General features: G+C 48.3%; 7 protein-coding genes across 7 annotated transcripts; 5 read left to right on the top strand and 2 right to left on the bottom strand.

Annotated features, from left to right (window-relative positions):
- Positions 1–830: 830 nt before the first annotated feature.
- GUITHDRAFT_146691 (hypothetical protein) lies at positions 831–2,717 on the bottom strand (the record flags this gene model as incomplete). Its single annotated transcript, XM_005822118.1, has 7 exons — positions 831–929; positions 1,110–1,146; positions 1,369–1,403; positions 1,446–1,535; positions 1,584–1,664; positions 1,713–1,812; positions 1,945–2,717. 7 exons carry the CDS (start codon positions 2,715–2,717, stop codon positions 831–833), a joined length of 1,215 nt encoding a protein of 404 aa, XP_005822175.1.
- Positions 2,718–5,081: 2,364 nt separating this feature from the next.
- Positions 5,082–5,778, top strand: GUITHDRAFT_118637 (hypothetical protein; the record flags this gene model as incomplete). Its single annotated transcript, XM_005822117.1, has 5 exons — positions 5,082–5,117; positions 5,295–5,350; positions 5,399–5,448; positions 5,501–5,550; positions 5,716–5,778. The coding sequence occupies 5 exons, from the start codon at positions 5,082–5,084 to the stop codon at positions 5,776–5,778; spliced, it is 255 nt and encodes an 84-aa protein (XP_005822174.1).
- A 1,920-nt stretch (positions 5,779–7,698) lies between these two features.
- On the top strand, positions 7,699–9,887 carry GUITHDRAFT_146690 (hypothetical protein; the record flags this gene model as incomplete). The annotated part of the gene is made up of 3 exons (XM_005822116.1): positions 7,699–8,127; positions 8,154–8,191; positions 8,405–9,887. The coding sequence occupies 3 exons, from the start codon at positions 7,699–7,701 to the stop codon at positions 9,885–9,887; spliced, it is 1,950 nt and encodes a 649-aa protein (XP_005822173.1).
- An 18-nt stretch (positions 9,888–9,905) lies between these two features.
- Positions 9,906–10,541, bottom strand: GUITHDRAFT_118634 (hypothetical protein; the record flags this gene model as incomplete). Its single annotated transcript, XM_005822115.1, has 1 exon — positions 9,906–10,541. One exon carries the CDS (start codon positions 10,539–10,541, stop codon positions 9,906–9,908), a length of 636 nt encoding a protein of 211 aa, XP_005822172.1.
- Positions 10,542–10,947: 406 nt separating this feature from the next.
- On the top strand, positions 10,948–11,598 carry GUITHDRAFT_118633 (hypothetical protein; the record flags this gene model as incomplete). Its single annotated transcript, XM_005822114.1, has 1 exon — positions 10,948–11,598. One exon carries the CDS (start codon positions 10,948–10,950, stop codon positions 11,596–11,598), a length of 651 nt encoding a protein of 216 aa, XP_005822171.1.
- Positions 11,599–11,986: 388 nt separating this feature from the next.
- On the top strand, positions 11,987–12,646 carry GUITHDRAFT_146688 (hypothetical protein; the record flags this gene model as incomplete). Its single annotated transcript, XM_005822113.1, has 1 exon — positions 11,987–12,646. One exon carries the CDS (start codon positions 11,987–11,989, stop codon positions 12,644–12,646), a length of 660 nt encoding a protein of 219 aa, XP_005822170.1.
- An 89-nt stretch (positions 12,647–12,735) lies between these two features.
- On the top strand, positions 12,736–14,502 carry GUITHDRAFT_146687 (hypothetical protein; the record flags this gene model as incomplete). Its single annotated transcript, XM_005822112.1, has 2 exons — positions 12,736–13,549; positions 13,700–14,502. 2 exons carry the CDS (start codon positions 12,736–12,738, stop codon positions 14,500–14,502), a joined length of 1,617 nt encoding a protein of 538 aa, XP_005822169.1.
- Between the last annotated feature and the right edge of the window lie 26 nt (positions 14,503–14,528).

Below are 14,528 nucleotides of genomic sequence, written 5' to 3'. Positions count from 1 at the left end.
AAGCGGCCAGTCGGGAAGAGGCGATCAATGGTGTAAGAAGCGATGGGTACATATGAACATGTAGATGCGAAAAAGTGCAAACTCACTCTCCTCGTCCCCCTTGCTGCTCCCACTTCTTCACCTCCCCCCTCCTCGCCCTCACCCTTCTCCGTCACTTCCACTTTCCTACCGCCCCTACTACTCTTTCCCCTCCTCTCGACAACCCTCCCTTAGCATTCATCTCGTCAATCAACACCATGATCTCCAGCGCTCGCCCTCCCCCTCTCCCTCCTCCTCTCCCTCCTCCTCCACACTCTCTTTCTGCTTCTCCTATCTCATCCTTCCCACTTGCGTTTTCAATGTCCGCCTTTCATCTCTGATCGTGAGCAGGGGCGCGAGAGGGGAAGGGGGGGAAGGGAGCCGTCGGAAGATCGAGAGGAGCAGGAGGAGGGAGACGCGGCAGGCAAGCGATAGAGATCATGCTGTACATAAACGAGATGAATGCTAAGGGAGGGTTGTAGAGAGGAGGGGAAAGAGTAGTAGGGGCGGTAGGAAAGTAGAAATGACGGAGAAGGGTGAGGGCGAGGAGGGGGGAGGTGAAGAAGTGGAAGCAACAAGGAGGACGAGGAGAGTGAGTTTTCAACTTTTTCACATCTACATGTCCATATGTACAAAATAGCATCTTCACACCTTCATCGCCTCTTTCCGACTTCTCGCCTCCCCGTCCTCTTTTCTCCTGGCACTTGAACTAACAGTCGCGCTCCTTGCTCCCCTCCCCTCCCCTCGTCTCATCGCAACAGGCTCGAACTCTCCTCCATCAGCTCCTGCTCGACCTTCCACTGTCCTCCCCATCAGCACCAGAACTGCACATGCGCATGCCCGACCTGATGGTTCACGGCCTCCGCCAGCTCTCGCTGTCTCTTCTTAACAGTCTCAAGTGAGAGCTTCACCTGCCAACCTTGAATCAGTCCCATCCTGCTCTCCTACCTGGCCCTTCAATCGCTCCCTCGCTCCCTCGCTCCTCCTTCCATCCTCACCCCCCTCCCCCTGTCTCCCCTTGCTGTCCTTTCTCTCGACCTCTACCCTCTGTGACTTTCCGCTTCGACCCTCCACCTCTTGCCCTCCCTCACCTTCATCTTCATCTTTTCTCGCGCCTTCTTCCCATCGCTGACGGGTAAGTGAGCAGCAACAAGTAGGGAGGAGGGCCATGAGACAAGGACTACAACATGGCACAAGAGAGCAAGGTAGTGGGAGAGACCCTGAGAGGTTAACAAGGATGATGATGACGACGACGACAATGACAAGAACAAGAACAAGAGAGATGTCGATGATCAGGAGGAGGAGAAAGAGAAGGAGGGTGGGAGGGAGGAAGAGGCAATGTGAGGGGACCTGCTTTTGCTCAAGATCGTCTTCCAGTCGTTCTGCTGCGGGGTTGTGAGCGGAGGGGAGAGGAACGTTCTTCCTACCTTCTTCAAGCTCTCAACCTGCTCCTCCTTCTTTAGCTCGTCCATGGCCACCTGATGCTTCGCGTCCGCTTCCAGAAACTTGCTCCTTGCCTGCGGGCTGCCTTAAGCGAGGTTGCGGAGGATCTCAGCAGTCTGCACCTGGTCGACGAGCTCTGTAGCCTGCCGTAGAGCCTCCTTCCCCTTGCTCGCCTTCTCTTCTCGCTCCTTTCTCGGCATCTTCTGCATACAACAAGTCAGCTACCCTCGTGTAGCAACACTGCACGACACCGCAGGATCCGCCTTCATCACTCCCTCCTTCTGCCTCTCAGAGGCTACAGCCTGTTGCTCCCGGGAGGAGGTCAAGGCCGAGTCATGCCCTTGTTGGATGCTGGCAGAAGAGTTGTGTGGGAGCTGCTGCTGCTGCTGCTGATGATGATGATGATGGTTCGCGTCTTGCTGCTGCTTCTCCTGCTGCTTCTCCTGCTGCTTCTCCTGCTGGTGCTGGTGCTGGTGGTTCAACCTTTCCATCATCTTCTCGGCCTTGGTCAGATCTTGTTTCCACCGAGCCTTTCTCTCCAGGTCTCGCTTCTCCTCCCGTTTCAGGGCCCACCACCAGAGCTTCCGCTTCCTCCTCCCCATGGCGAGTTGTCTCTGGTGGTCATCGTCGTCCTCCTTGTCTTCTTTCTCTTCCTCCTTCTTTGCATTCATGAACGATTCCTGTCGCTTCTTGTCTCTTCGCTCCGCCTCTTTGAGATCATCTTGATACGCCTGATATGCCTCGGTTGCCATGCGCTTCACCGACCCTGCGACGGCCTTGGCTCGCTGCTCGCTTGCATGTTCGGGCTTCTTCTCCTCATCAGCATGACGCGGTTCCTTTGCGTCTTTGGCGCGGTCAGTCTGGAGCTTCTCAGCTCGCTTGTCGAGCTGCTTATCAGCCATCTCTGCCGCCTTGTTTCTCGCCTTGGCTATGTCAAGTAGAGTCTTCACTTCTCGCTCTCTTGACTTCTTCTTGTCCACTTCCTCGATCTTCATCGCAAGCTTCTCGTCTTTCTCCACCTTCTTGTCCTGGTCCTCCACCGCATCATCGAACGCGGCCTGCCTGTACAGGTCGGCTCGCCTCGCCATCCTCATCGTCTCTCGGTATGCAGAGCCTGAGGGGGGGATGGAGGGAGGAGAGGAGCGAGCAAGAAGACTTGTTCCAGCTGTGTCCTCCTTGTCAGCTCTCAGCAGAACTACCATGACCGCGCATGCCAGCAGCAGCCCCAGCATCGCCGCCGCTACCCCCCTCACCATTACAGTGCTAAACTGCTAATTCCGGAGTGTTTGCGCCTCATCCCCCCGCTGCCCGTAGCTGTCGACCGGGCCGCCGGGACCGCCGAGTCCCCGAGTTTGACTCAGTGATCACAAGTTCCGACTCCAAATGTTCCTCTCACATTTCAAAATTGAAATAAAACTTTGATCAATTGAAATACGGGGATAAGTGTGATGACCGGTACTGACATCGAGACACAGGAACTAGGAGGGGTAGTGGATCCTCAAGGAGTCCCTGACCACCGGTTATTTTACCAGTAAATGAGGGGGTGAAGGTAACTCTAAGACCTCGACATGGTTGGGTGCTGCTGATAGGTGGTGTAGATCAGGTTGCTAGCTAGGCCCTAGGGAGGTCCTAGCAGTAAGCAAGGTGGCTTAAGATCTATGAGCAAACAATGATAGGGAGGTCATTGTGCAGTCCTAGGATTCTACTAACGAGGCTAAATGGAAGGGTTGTAGGTCAGAAGGGGGTACCGAACAACTCTATTGAGGATGGTAGGGTAGTTTGAGTAGAGGGGGTATAAGGGGTGGATACCCTACGCTGGAGGGGGTCTGGAAGGTGATTTTTCAAGGGTACTGTTGATTATCGGGGGGTACTCTATTACAATACGAGGAGGATAGGTAGGGTACCTTCAGGGGGTGGGGTGCCTGGGATCCTCATCACAGAAATGTGGGATAGACAGGGTGAAAGGGGGTAGGGTATTGTTAATCAGGGTAGTATGTACTGAATCAGAGGGTGGTGATAGACGGAGGTGGTATTGAAGGGGTCATCTTGGAGTAGAGAAGGTAGGGTAGAGGGGTGAAGTAGGCGAGAGTAGTTGTGTGGGGGTGGGGTGTGTAGGGAGGGTAGGGTGGTAGGGTCATAGCGGCGGCAGAGGTTCGCACGCGCAATGGCAGGGAATGAGGAGGGAAGATGAGGAATAAGAAGAGGACGGAAGGAGGAGAAAGAGAGAAAACAGCGATGAATGTAGAGTACACGTTGACTACTACAAGCATGTGCTGTGATGAAGAAGGGTGCGACGAGAGGAAGAGAGTAAAGTGGTTGGGAAGGGAACGAGGGAATCAGGGGAATTTGTAGGGAAACCGTAAGAATCATGTGTAGAACAGTGTAGATGATGTGTTGTACGCTTTCGAACATACATTTGACTGCTATGATCGAGTATATGGCATCACATATTATGTGCTAGACAGTTCCGACGAAGATCTTGTGGGAGACTGCCTCCTACGTCCCTGGCGAAGTTTTGGAGGGGGACTCATACAGTCAGAAGATACGGCGGCAGGATTTCTCCATCAAGAAATGCATATTGGCACGTTTGAGTTCATCTTCAAGTTGAAAAAAACTTCCTCTAGGACAGCAAACAGGGATATCGACTCGGATGGGCGAAAGGTCGACTAGTGTATCCCGACACAAACATCTTTTTGGTCACCGTCGTTTGCGAGAATCCGAAGATACAAAGATATGGGTTTATATGCGATGTTTCAGAAGAAATTGCAGGAGTTTGTGCGATCAAGATCAGCTCTGTTCTGCGTAACATTGTCAGTGGAATGGAATTGTTTCTTACGACCTGTTGGGTTCACAAAGATGCTTGTTGAGCTTGTTTGATTCTAATGTTATCTTCCTCATTCTGTTTCATTTGCTGGAATGTTGACATCATGGTCGGGGGAACCTGTTGTACACTGTTCTCTCTTGCTCTAATGTTTGCCGGATCTTGACAAATTGGGTGGGGAGGGGGCGGGGTTTGTACTCGAAATCCCTCATGTTTTACATCAAGGTCAACAGACCTGATTGTTTTGGAGATAATACTAAAGATCCGAGATTGGAGCTCCTCAGCAGCAACACTCTATCAGAAAGCATGTAGAACTCTACTGGAATTAATGTGGAATGGTTTTGGAGATCGTGTCCTTGAATTCGACTGCGTGCGGTCTTTGGATTAATAATCAATTCTCTTGCGATGGATAATGTTGGCTAAGGATGGATGATATTTTTCACATCAAATTTTTCGTTCTTCTTATTTTCCTCATTTTGTTGAGATTTAGGGCTGTCAATTTTTCGCTGATTTGATGTTGCTCTTTTATTTTGAAAAGCATGAGGATACTTTGTAGAAGTTGCGATTCTTGATATAGTTTCCTGGCAGAGTATAATTTGAACTTTGTAGTGGCGTCCGCAGATCTGAGTTTTTATATCGTGATGCAAGAATTTATTTCATGTGATGATCGTGATCATCTAGATGTATGATGATTTCAACCAGATTACTCAATTTTTGCTCTGTTTCTAACGTTGATCCTTGTGCAGTTACCGAGTTGCTATCTGGGGACTTCTCCTGTGAAAAGAGTAATTTTCTCAGGATGTCCACGGCTATTGGATCCGAGTCTCTTAACTTTGTGAGTATCTCATGCCCAAGTTGTTGGAAACAATAGGATGTTGTCCAGAAACCGTGTGTGTATTTTGATCCAGTTGATGTGTGTATTTTGATCCACTTGATGTGTGTATTTTGATCCAGTTGATGTGTTAGTTGTGTCAGCTACATCGCAGTATTGTCATGATTTACGTTGTCTCAGTTCGCAAGATCTGGGGCGCTTGCGTTTGGCATCGTCTATGGTGCAATCCGCACACGGTGAGTGAAGCAGGAGTGTTCAAGTTCTTGTTCTTGACGTTCCTTCAGAGCGTTGAATCGAAAGGAAGCAAGAATTGAGGCAAGAGAAGAAGCTCTAGGTGTTGTCACAACTTTTGTTGGCTGTGGGGAAAGACTGATGATTGCAAACAGCAAAGAAGAAGGCAGAAAGAGCTGCAAAGCGAGCTGCAAAGGCTAAATTGGTTAGTGCATATGAATGCCAATCATTGCTCATTTCTTGCTGCCGTGCACATGTCTTGTGGTGTGCCTTCTTCTCCTTCCTGTATTCCGTTGCTCGGATATTGTTGTTTGCTCTTGCATGCATTATCTGGTACGAGTGTGGTTTGACATCGGCCTTGTTCCTGCAGCAGCAGCCTGAAGCTAAGCAAGAGGATGATTTCTGGGGTGAACTGCTGAAAGACTCGAAGTGAAGCGCAAGGACAAACTTGGTTGCTCTGAAATCTCATCTTTGAAATTATTTAGTATTATTGATCGAACAGTAAATTTTACTTGGCTGGACAGCACTCATTTCAGAGCGATCAAATGTCAGCCACCTACACTGATGCACACATCTAGCAGGACCCCCCACACCCAGCTGCGATCCCACCTGTCCGTTAAACCTCCATGCGGGAGCTGATGGTGTAGTCTGCTGCGTTTGCCGACTGCCTCCGTGTCACCAGGGGAACAAAAGCTTCATGCTCACCTCCAGGCGCTCCTTGCGCGCTTCCTGACATGGCGCCGTGCCGCTGCCTTCGCTCATGAGGAGATACGTTGGAAGGACACAGAGTGTACCGATGACCTGTACAAGAAAAGCTTCAGGAAGAGATTTGACAGATGTCAACCAGGAGATTTGAGAAGTTCCTTCACAGAGAACAAGCATAACTCACAATCCACTCAATCATCGTTGTCCGATCAGCCAAACCCCTGCGATGGTAGCAGGTCGCAGCTAACCCTAAAGACAAACTATCAGCAAGGCATCGAAACTGTGAAAACCTTTGGCTGGATGCGCCCGTGAACTCTGAGCTCTGCATGACGGCGGATAGAAGCTTGCACATCCTTTACCCATCGCTCTTGAGACACTTGTCCCCTGCTCTATTTTTCCTGCAGAGCCTCCTCCCGTTGCGGTTCAGCCACAGTCTCCCTTCCCATGTTGGTCAGAACCTTCTCTCAGCCTTCCTCCCTCTCTTCTCTGCATTCTGCTCCCGCCTTCACTTCTGCTTGTCTCTCCTCTCACCCGGACCCAACCCTTCCCGCACTCCCGACTCTCATCTCTCCTCACGCTCCCCGAGGAGCCATGGCGCAGGAGGTACTCTAGCAGTGCAGTTCCCAGGTAAAAAAAATGCCAGTAGTCTACTAGCCTAGGAAGCCTGTAAGCCCTTTTTATAAGCTCCTCAGACTGAGACTCGCCCGTAGCCTAGTGCCGCAGTGCGCCGGGAGGGCCCCGCCGGGTCGCCCGCGGCCGCCCGGCCGGGGCGCCCGGCCCGGGGGACGGTTCGGGCGAGCCTGGGCGGGCGCGCCCGGCCTGCACTGGCTTTGAGCACCGTGTGACCGGGTCCTCACTCAGTAAGTTAAGTTTGCCAGTTGGGGGACCGTCACCCGACAGCAGTTGGAAGGATTGGGTTTGGTTCTCGCTGTCTTTGCTCAGCTCTTCTCCGAGGCTCGCCGTTTGGCCTGTGCGACAGTGTCAGGGTCAAGCCTCCTCGACTCTCCTGATTGTCCTCGTACTGATTTTTAACTTAACTTTGAGTAAGTTTAAGAAAAAGAGTCCAGGTCCCTGACTCTGTAACTTGCCCAGTGCCCGTCGGGCCGCCCGGCCCGGCGTTCAACTGCCGGAACCCGGGTGGCATCACTGATCATCGGATCACTGAGGTGCAGTCACGGCGACGGTGCCGCGGTGCCGGGCCCGGGGACCGTGGCCATCCGATCATGGGCCGATCCGACGGATCCGACGGTCGGATCCGTGACTTCGTGACTATTCCGAAATCTTAGAATTTTTGAAATTTTTATGTTTTGTGTCGGTTAGCTAATAATAATAATCACCCACTGAAACCCATGGTTGAGCTATATTTTCAGTTATCACTTTCTAGTACCACAACATGATCGGTACCGCCCGGTGTCCCATGACGATTGTCGGGTGTAACCTTTCTCAGTCATACCCGGTAGCCCCCCGATAGTTCCTGCCGGCCCTGACAAAGTTCCTCTATATCCCGACAAAAGTCTGCTTTCGTGGGTTCGAAATCTCGAGATTTGGCTCCTTAAAAAAACGGTCACGTTCTAAGTGTATGATCCCTTTTGATTTTGGTATGGTGGTGGGGCTCAGTCTTTATCTGTTTGTAGATCGCAATCTTACAATGCAAGATGCCGGGGTCTATGATCGCTATCCAAAGGATTGGGACATGACTATTCCTAGTATGGGTAAATGGTTGGATACCAAGGTATCGGAGCGACTAGAAGGTGCGTTCCATAAGGTCCTTGGGCCATTTCGTGAATATCGCGTCGTTGCGTTGACAGAGTTCCACAATCAGCAACATGCCGAGGAGTGGAGGATCTATATTCAGAGTCTTAGGGGGTTGTATGAAAAGGCAATGCGGATGAAAATCAACCCTGCCGTCAACCTTCACAGCAACCTTAGCCAGTACAATTTGCCGAGCTGGATGCAGCAGACGGGAGTTTTCAGTAGCAACAACTTGAATGATTATGGACTCCCCAACACAACTTGGTTTGAAGGCTACAACATAGGTGGGTCTGGCGCGGTTGGGATCGATGTGATTGCATTGGAGGTTGTGTTGATGATCGAATCCGATAGGTTCGACATGCTCAGGCTTACAAACCTGATCAGAGATGGTGTTCAAGAGTATATCATGCAAAGCAATGGGAGTGTATTGAGTGCTGACACATTGGTTAGAGATATGACTGTCAGGCCTGTGGTTTTGGCTCTGAAGAAGGATTGGGGCTCAATCTATCTTGCGTTTGCAAGCTTTACATTTATGATCGTTTCGCTGGCAACCCTTATGCGCCTTGCAAGTTAATAAAGTATTTAACATGATTGACATGCAGTCCCTGTACCAACATCCTTTTTTGTATACAAACACTAGGCGTGAAAGAATTATCGAACAATAGTAGAAAGAGAATGTCCTACATCCTACAGTCATCTGGAACGTTTGCCACTGACAGCATCCATAAAAACTTCAAGAACTTTGAGAACTCATCCATCTGTGAGACTGTGAACCATGTAATTGAGAGTGGAACGGGTCATGATTTCAACATCATCGAGGCCAAAGATCTGCACACATTGATCAAATCTACCGTGCATTCTGGGGGTAGCAATGGTAACCTTACTCCCTTGAAGATGATCTCGTCCAATGAGATGAAGGTGTCCCTTCCACCACCAAGTGGAAAGTCACTGTCATGCGACAAGCAGCACCTGAAGCAGATCATGACGCCATACAATTCATTGTTTGACACTCTCGACGAGCTCAAGAACGCCGTCATCGACCATATCTCCAAGATCAAGGAAGATTGGTCAAAGTCGGGCAAGAATAAGATGGGCAGCAACCTTCAAAACGAGGGTGAAGTCAACATCGAGAGCAAGATCCCAGAGACCTTGATCTCTGGCGCCATGTTCACAAAGCTGTATTCATTGGCTACGAGCAAGAATGGTGAGGGTAAGGATTGGGATGTCAAGAGCCAATATGGAACCTACCGTCTCAGTGCCAAGGCAATCGCCAAGATGAGCACTAGCACCGAACTCGATTGGTCACAGCACATTGAGAACGTCAAGTCGTGGAGCCGTTCGCTTGGGAAGAAGGGGATCGACCTTGTAAGGCATAAGATGATCGCAAAGAACTCGAAGGGTGACACTTATGTGATTGATAACCTTTATTTGCCTTACAGCCCCGAGCCCAACCATTCACTCGCGGTGATCTCTGTAGATATGGGCAACCTTGCCGGTGCATCATCAAAGAAAGATGTGGAAGACGATAGCAACCTTTATTCTGTCTTTTTGAGCGTTCCTACTGAAATGTTCCACAAGCTCCATGGCAGCTTCCGTTATGAGTTGGTCAGGATGCATGCCCCCAAGGTGGTCGAGGCGCTTGGAGATGTTTGCAATACACACATCCGGTCCCAGGTCTATAAGGGTGTCTTGAAGATGAGACCGGACAGCAAGATGACGGAATCTGCGAAGAAGCTCACCGCTCAGCAGAAGGGTAAGTGGATCAAGAGCGCATCGTTGCTCAGGGAGTATCAGAAGGCGTTGGAGACCGAGATGACGGAAGAGGAGCGGAAGCTTTCCAACCGTTTCATTGACAAGGCGTTGCAGACAATGTCACAGAAGATCAAGTGTATCGAGGGTGACATGTTCAAGAACATCTCTAGGGGGAATTATGAGATTGGGAGCATCAACTCAAAGTATGATATGAAGTTCAACTTCAGCCACAAGGTTGGGGATGCCAATGCTTCTAGTTACCTTCAGAAGGAACTTGATCTTGGGCTTGGGAATGTATGGAGTTTGAAATCTCATTGTTTCATTGTTTATTAAGATGTGAATAAATCGTTGTTATTCTTTTGATATGATAAGGCCAGTGAATTCCTCTGCCATCCTGGCGATCTTGAACACCTCAAACAGTGCCATGCTTGAATCACCAACATCCTTCACTGTCGCAATGAGTGGATCGAAGTAATAGTGTTTCTTTGCCGATTTTCTGTAGAGTGCCACTGTGTGCGCGTTTCTTTTCAGTGTTATGACGAGTGCCGTGTTGTTCCTAAGTGCCATAACGGCTCCATGCAGATCCATGATGCATTGTCGTCGCTCGTTGTCGTCCTCGAAGTTTGTGATGAAGTCTTCTGGCAACCTAGCTATAGATCCCACGATCTCCACCCTCTGATAGGTATCGGGTATCTTGACGTGGTTGATGACGTCACGGATGGAGAACATGTGATTTCTATCGTCCTTGGACAGAAGTAATGATTGGATTTTTGATGCCGATGTCATGATGCAGTTCATCTGGCTTTTGGTCGGTGGGCATGAACACACATCCATTCCTACTACTGCTGTAGAGAAGAGGAGGCATGCAGGCGTGCACATGAATGCACCATTCTCGTACAATAGCTGTGATTCGTAGAATTGCTCATCTTGGATTATGCAATCCTTATTATTTTCCTTCTCTTCATCTATATTGTATAGTTCCTTCATGATGCGTTCTTTTTGTTTCAACCGATCCATCTCAACCATGAACTGAAATACATAGTTGCTCTTCTGTAAGGGTAATTTCATCTCTCTCCTTTTTTTCAATATTAAAAAATAAGGGTTGATTTTGACATCATGGGCAGGGTTCTTTTTTTTTGGATACAACCATCCGTTCAAACCTGTTCGAAAGGCTGTTTTTAAACCCATTTTTTTGATTCTTTCGACATAATATATTGAGAGTCTCACTAGGACTGCAACTGCAAACGACGATATGATCGGTACCACCCTACCCCATTCGACATTCATTTGTATCCAACCCATGCAGTCCCATATTATGTCCATCTTCTTGCATTGATCGATTTCCATTGCAGGAATTTCAGCAACAAGCTCTATCTTGAATCAAGAGGACAGTATGGATAACCGTATTCGTGACTTGATGGAGGGGATGGATGAAGAAGTGGAGGAGGAGGAAGAAGAAGTTGAAGAGACCGAGGAGGAAATCAAATCCAAGCAAATCTCGAAAGAGAAGAAGCCAAAAAACAAGGGGGGAGCAAAGAGCGAAGCGAAGGGTGAAGCGAAGGGTGAAGCAGCAAAGAGCGAAGCAAAGAGCGAAGCAAAGAGCAAAGCAAAAGCGAAGCAAGAGAAGGGTTCAAGTAAGGGGGCTGCTACTGCGAACAAGAAATCAAAAAATAGCAAGGAGGATTCGACCGAGGAGAGAGAAACAAAGAAGGCCAAAAAGGAGTCCCAGACTGAGACACAAGAGAAGAAGCCCAAGGATCCAAAGCCAAAGAAGGCACCGAAGCCCAAGAGACCCTTTAGGAAGGTGGAGACTGATGCTCTGAAGCTTAGGAGAAAGGACCTTAGCCACAAGATCCAGGTCAACAGAGCTCAGCTCATCCTTGCCCAGTCCAAGCTCCTAAAGTATGACAACGAGCTCCATTATCGTGAGATTGGGTTGGATGATTCCGATGATCTCCTTGCTATGGCCATGCGAGATGAGAACGGTGATGAGGTTAGGACTGGAGATGAAGAAAAAAATGATGAGAGAAGTGGTGATCAGTGAAAAGTCATATAGATACCTGTAGTCGGGTATATAGGGAGCTTTGGTTTTTAGAACCTTCTGTAAGGAAATTTCAAATAAATTCATGATCATGCATCATAGTAAGGATATAATTGATTTCAAGACAAAGGACATGGGCATGAATAATGTGTTCAAAAACTTTAAATTCACAAGTGACTGTCGCATAAGTGTAAGCGATCTGGATTCATCCGATAATTCATCTGAAAGTTCGTCAGTGAATTTATCCGAGAGTTCATCAGATACATCATCCGAATCTCAACATGTCAAGACAACAAAAATTAGGAGTGAAGACATTGCACTCAAGGATATTGTATTCTATCATGAGAGGTGTGTTGTGAACTGTACCCCTTCAATCGCTTTTGGGGCTCCAATGCAAGACTACATCGAAACGCAAGTAAATTCAAACAAGAACAAGTGGATCTATGAGATATTGGATGGCACGAGAGAGAAGGACTCCGTCCTCATAGAGACAGACGAGTTTGTATTCCTTCCCGATACCCACGCCATGAACAATGGAAGTGTATACAATTGGCTGTGTATTGTAAAGGATAGGAAGTTGAGGACATTGAGAGATCTGGACGCTAGGCACATACCCATGTTGAGGAAGATGAAGATGACCTGTATTGATTATATCCAGAGTGTTACACAGCACAATGCTCATAACATCATGGCATATGTGCATTATCTTCCAAGTGTCTACCAACTCCACGTCCATTTCTGCGCGCCCTACGGTTGTTACACCACTATGGATGCCTTGAAGATCTATCCTTTGGATTCTATTATCAGTAACTTGGGCATCGACAAAGATTACTTCAAAAAGACAAGCATCACAACCGTTGTTTATGGGAATGCAACACTCCTCAACATTTACAAGTTACCCTCTTCACTCGCCAATGCATCGTCCAAGTTTGCGATCGATCTCAAGAAGAGTGCATGCCCGTGCTGTAAGGGGAGATGCAACAAGTGTAAGGGTAGAAGGTTACAGGACGCTGCGATAGTCTATAACAGCAAGAATAAAAAGAAGTGTTAGACTTTATTACATTGGAACCACTTATGAATGTATATAAACTAACAGGGCCTTCTTACTATAAAAATAAAATAGGAATAAGACTATAACACATGACTAGCATCTTTAGCAACAACGTGAGCATCGGCCAGAGAACCGGCACGAGGATTGATTCATCTGCAAAGCACATTGTGGCATGCAGGGTGGATCAAGACTTTTTCCGGGAGCAGGGTGAGCCGATGGAAAAGATTTTGAAACAAAAGTATCTCTATGCTATGCAGAAAGATGAGATCGTCATGAACTGCTCGGTCAGGACAGACAATACGACAAGGAAGGTATGCTATCCCTACGTGATTACGACGCTTGGCCAGGAGGTGACAGAAGAGAATAAGAGGGAGTTGTTAGATTATTACAACAATATCGAGATTGATAACATTGTCGCTGAGGATACGCAATATCCATTCCCCAGACAGCTCAGGTTCCAGGGCATCAGTGTCGGGACAGGCTGGGCATCGGACTTGAGTGGTGACACCTTTGCATCCGCCCTGATCGGTGGGATGGTCACGATCATCAATGGAAATTTCCCAGCCTTTACGGGTGATCTAGTTCAGTGGTACTTTGATTTCGAAGAGGTTATGTTCGATGTGGAAGGTTACAGGCACCCGGACACAGCCCATCTCAGGCCCGGTACCGTAGAGAGGGTTGCAAGGAGGAGATATTTGGGCAACTCAGACCCTGTCGCGAGGCGCGAGGCTGAATTGGAATCGGTTGCAAGGAGGAACATGTACGGGACCTACAAACAGTACAACCAGGGGAAGCATAACGTCTTCTTTATGAAGTCCTTGATGCCAAGGAAGGACGCACAGGGCAATATTTTAGAGATCGCCACCGGTGACCTTCAGAGAGTGATTGGGAAGGTTATCAATGGTGGAGGCCCTTGGGAACAGGTCGATATCATGATTACCAATGTCTTCCTTCCATGATGTGCCAATAGGCTTGTATTTAAGGGTTTATGTTATTCCTAATAAATCCATTAAGAAGCATTATATTTGTATCGCAAAATGAACGCTAGCGTAGGCCAGATCACTGGGACCAGGGTGGATTCTGCTTCCAAGCATATCATTGCATGTAGGGTGTCGGAGGATGCATTGAAAATCCTCAGTAACCCAGAATTCATCCACAGGATCCATCTCGATAAGTACAAGTATTGCATGCATAAAGACGAGTTGGTTCTTTGTGTTGCAAAGCCCTTCAATCCCGTCAATCGCATGACTTACAAGGTGAATCGGCAGGCCTATCCACCCGTTATCACTACTTTGGGTGAAGTCACAGATGACCTGAAGCAGGAGATTATGGACATATATGCATCCGAGACGCAGCTTGAATATAATCATGCCAAGTCTGTTGCAAGGCAGTTGATACCCGAGTTCCAGTTCCAGGGTGTTGCGAATGCCCTCGCCTGGGCCACAATGAACCATGGGGACAACATAGCTTCTGTGCTTGTATGTGGGATGGCGACGATCATGAATGGCCATTTCCATTGTTACACGGGTGATTATCTCCAGTGGTATTTTGACTTTGAGCATTCGAGATTTTCAAAGGATGGCAAGAGGATCTATAACAACAATCTGCAACCATTGGATCAAGACGAGAACAATGACGCTGAAAGGACAAGAAGGGAGTTCTTTGAACGCAATGCAATGGGGAATTACAAGAATGAGGCGACAAAGAGCCTTTACAAGAAGAACATCATCTACCCAAAGCCCTTTTACATGAATGGCAGCTCCTATGGAGATTCTATCCGTGTCTTTGGCAGGGTGATGAATGGTGGAAGACCGTTTGAACCCATCGATGTCTTGATCATGAGTCAATGCTCTTGAAAGTTTTATTCAAACTTAAGAATCAA

The sequence above is a fragment of the Guillardia theta genome, assembly GCF_000315625.1.
Source record: "Guillardia theta CCMP2712 unplaced genomic scaffold GUITHscaffold_131, whole genome shotgun sequence".
Lineage (NCBI taxonomy): Eukaryota > Cryptophyceae > Pyrenomonadales > Geminigeraceae > Guillardia > Guillardia theta.
The sequence above is the reverse complement of the archived record's forward strand: the minus strand, read 5'-3'. Positions and strand labels throughout refer to the sequence as shown.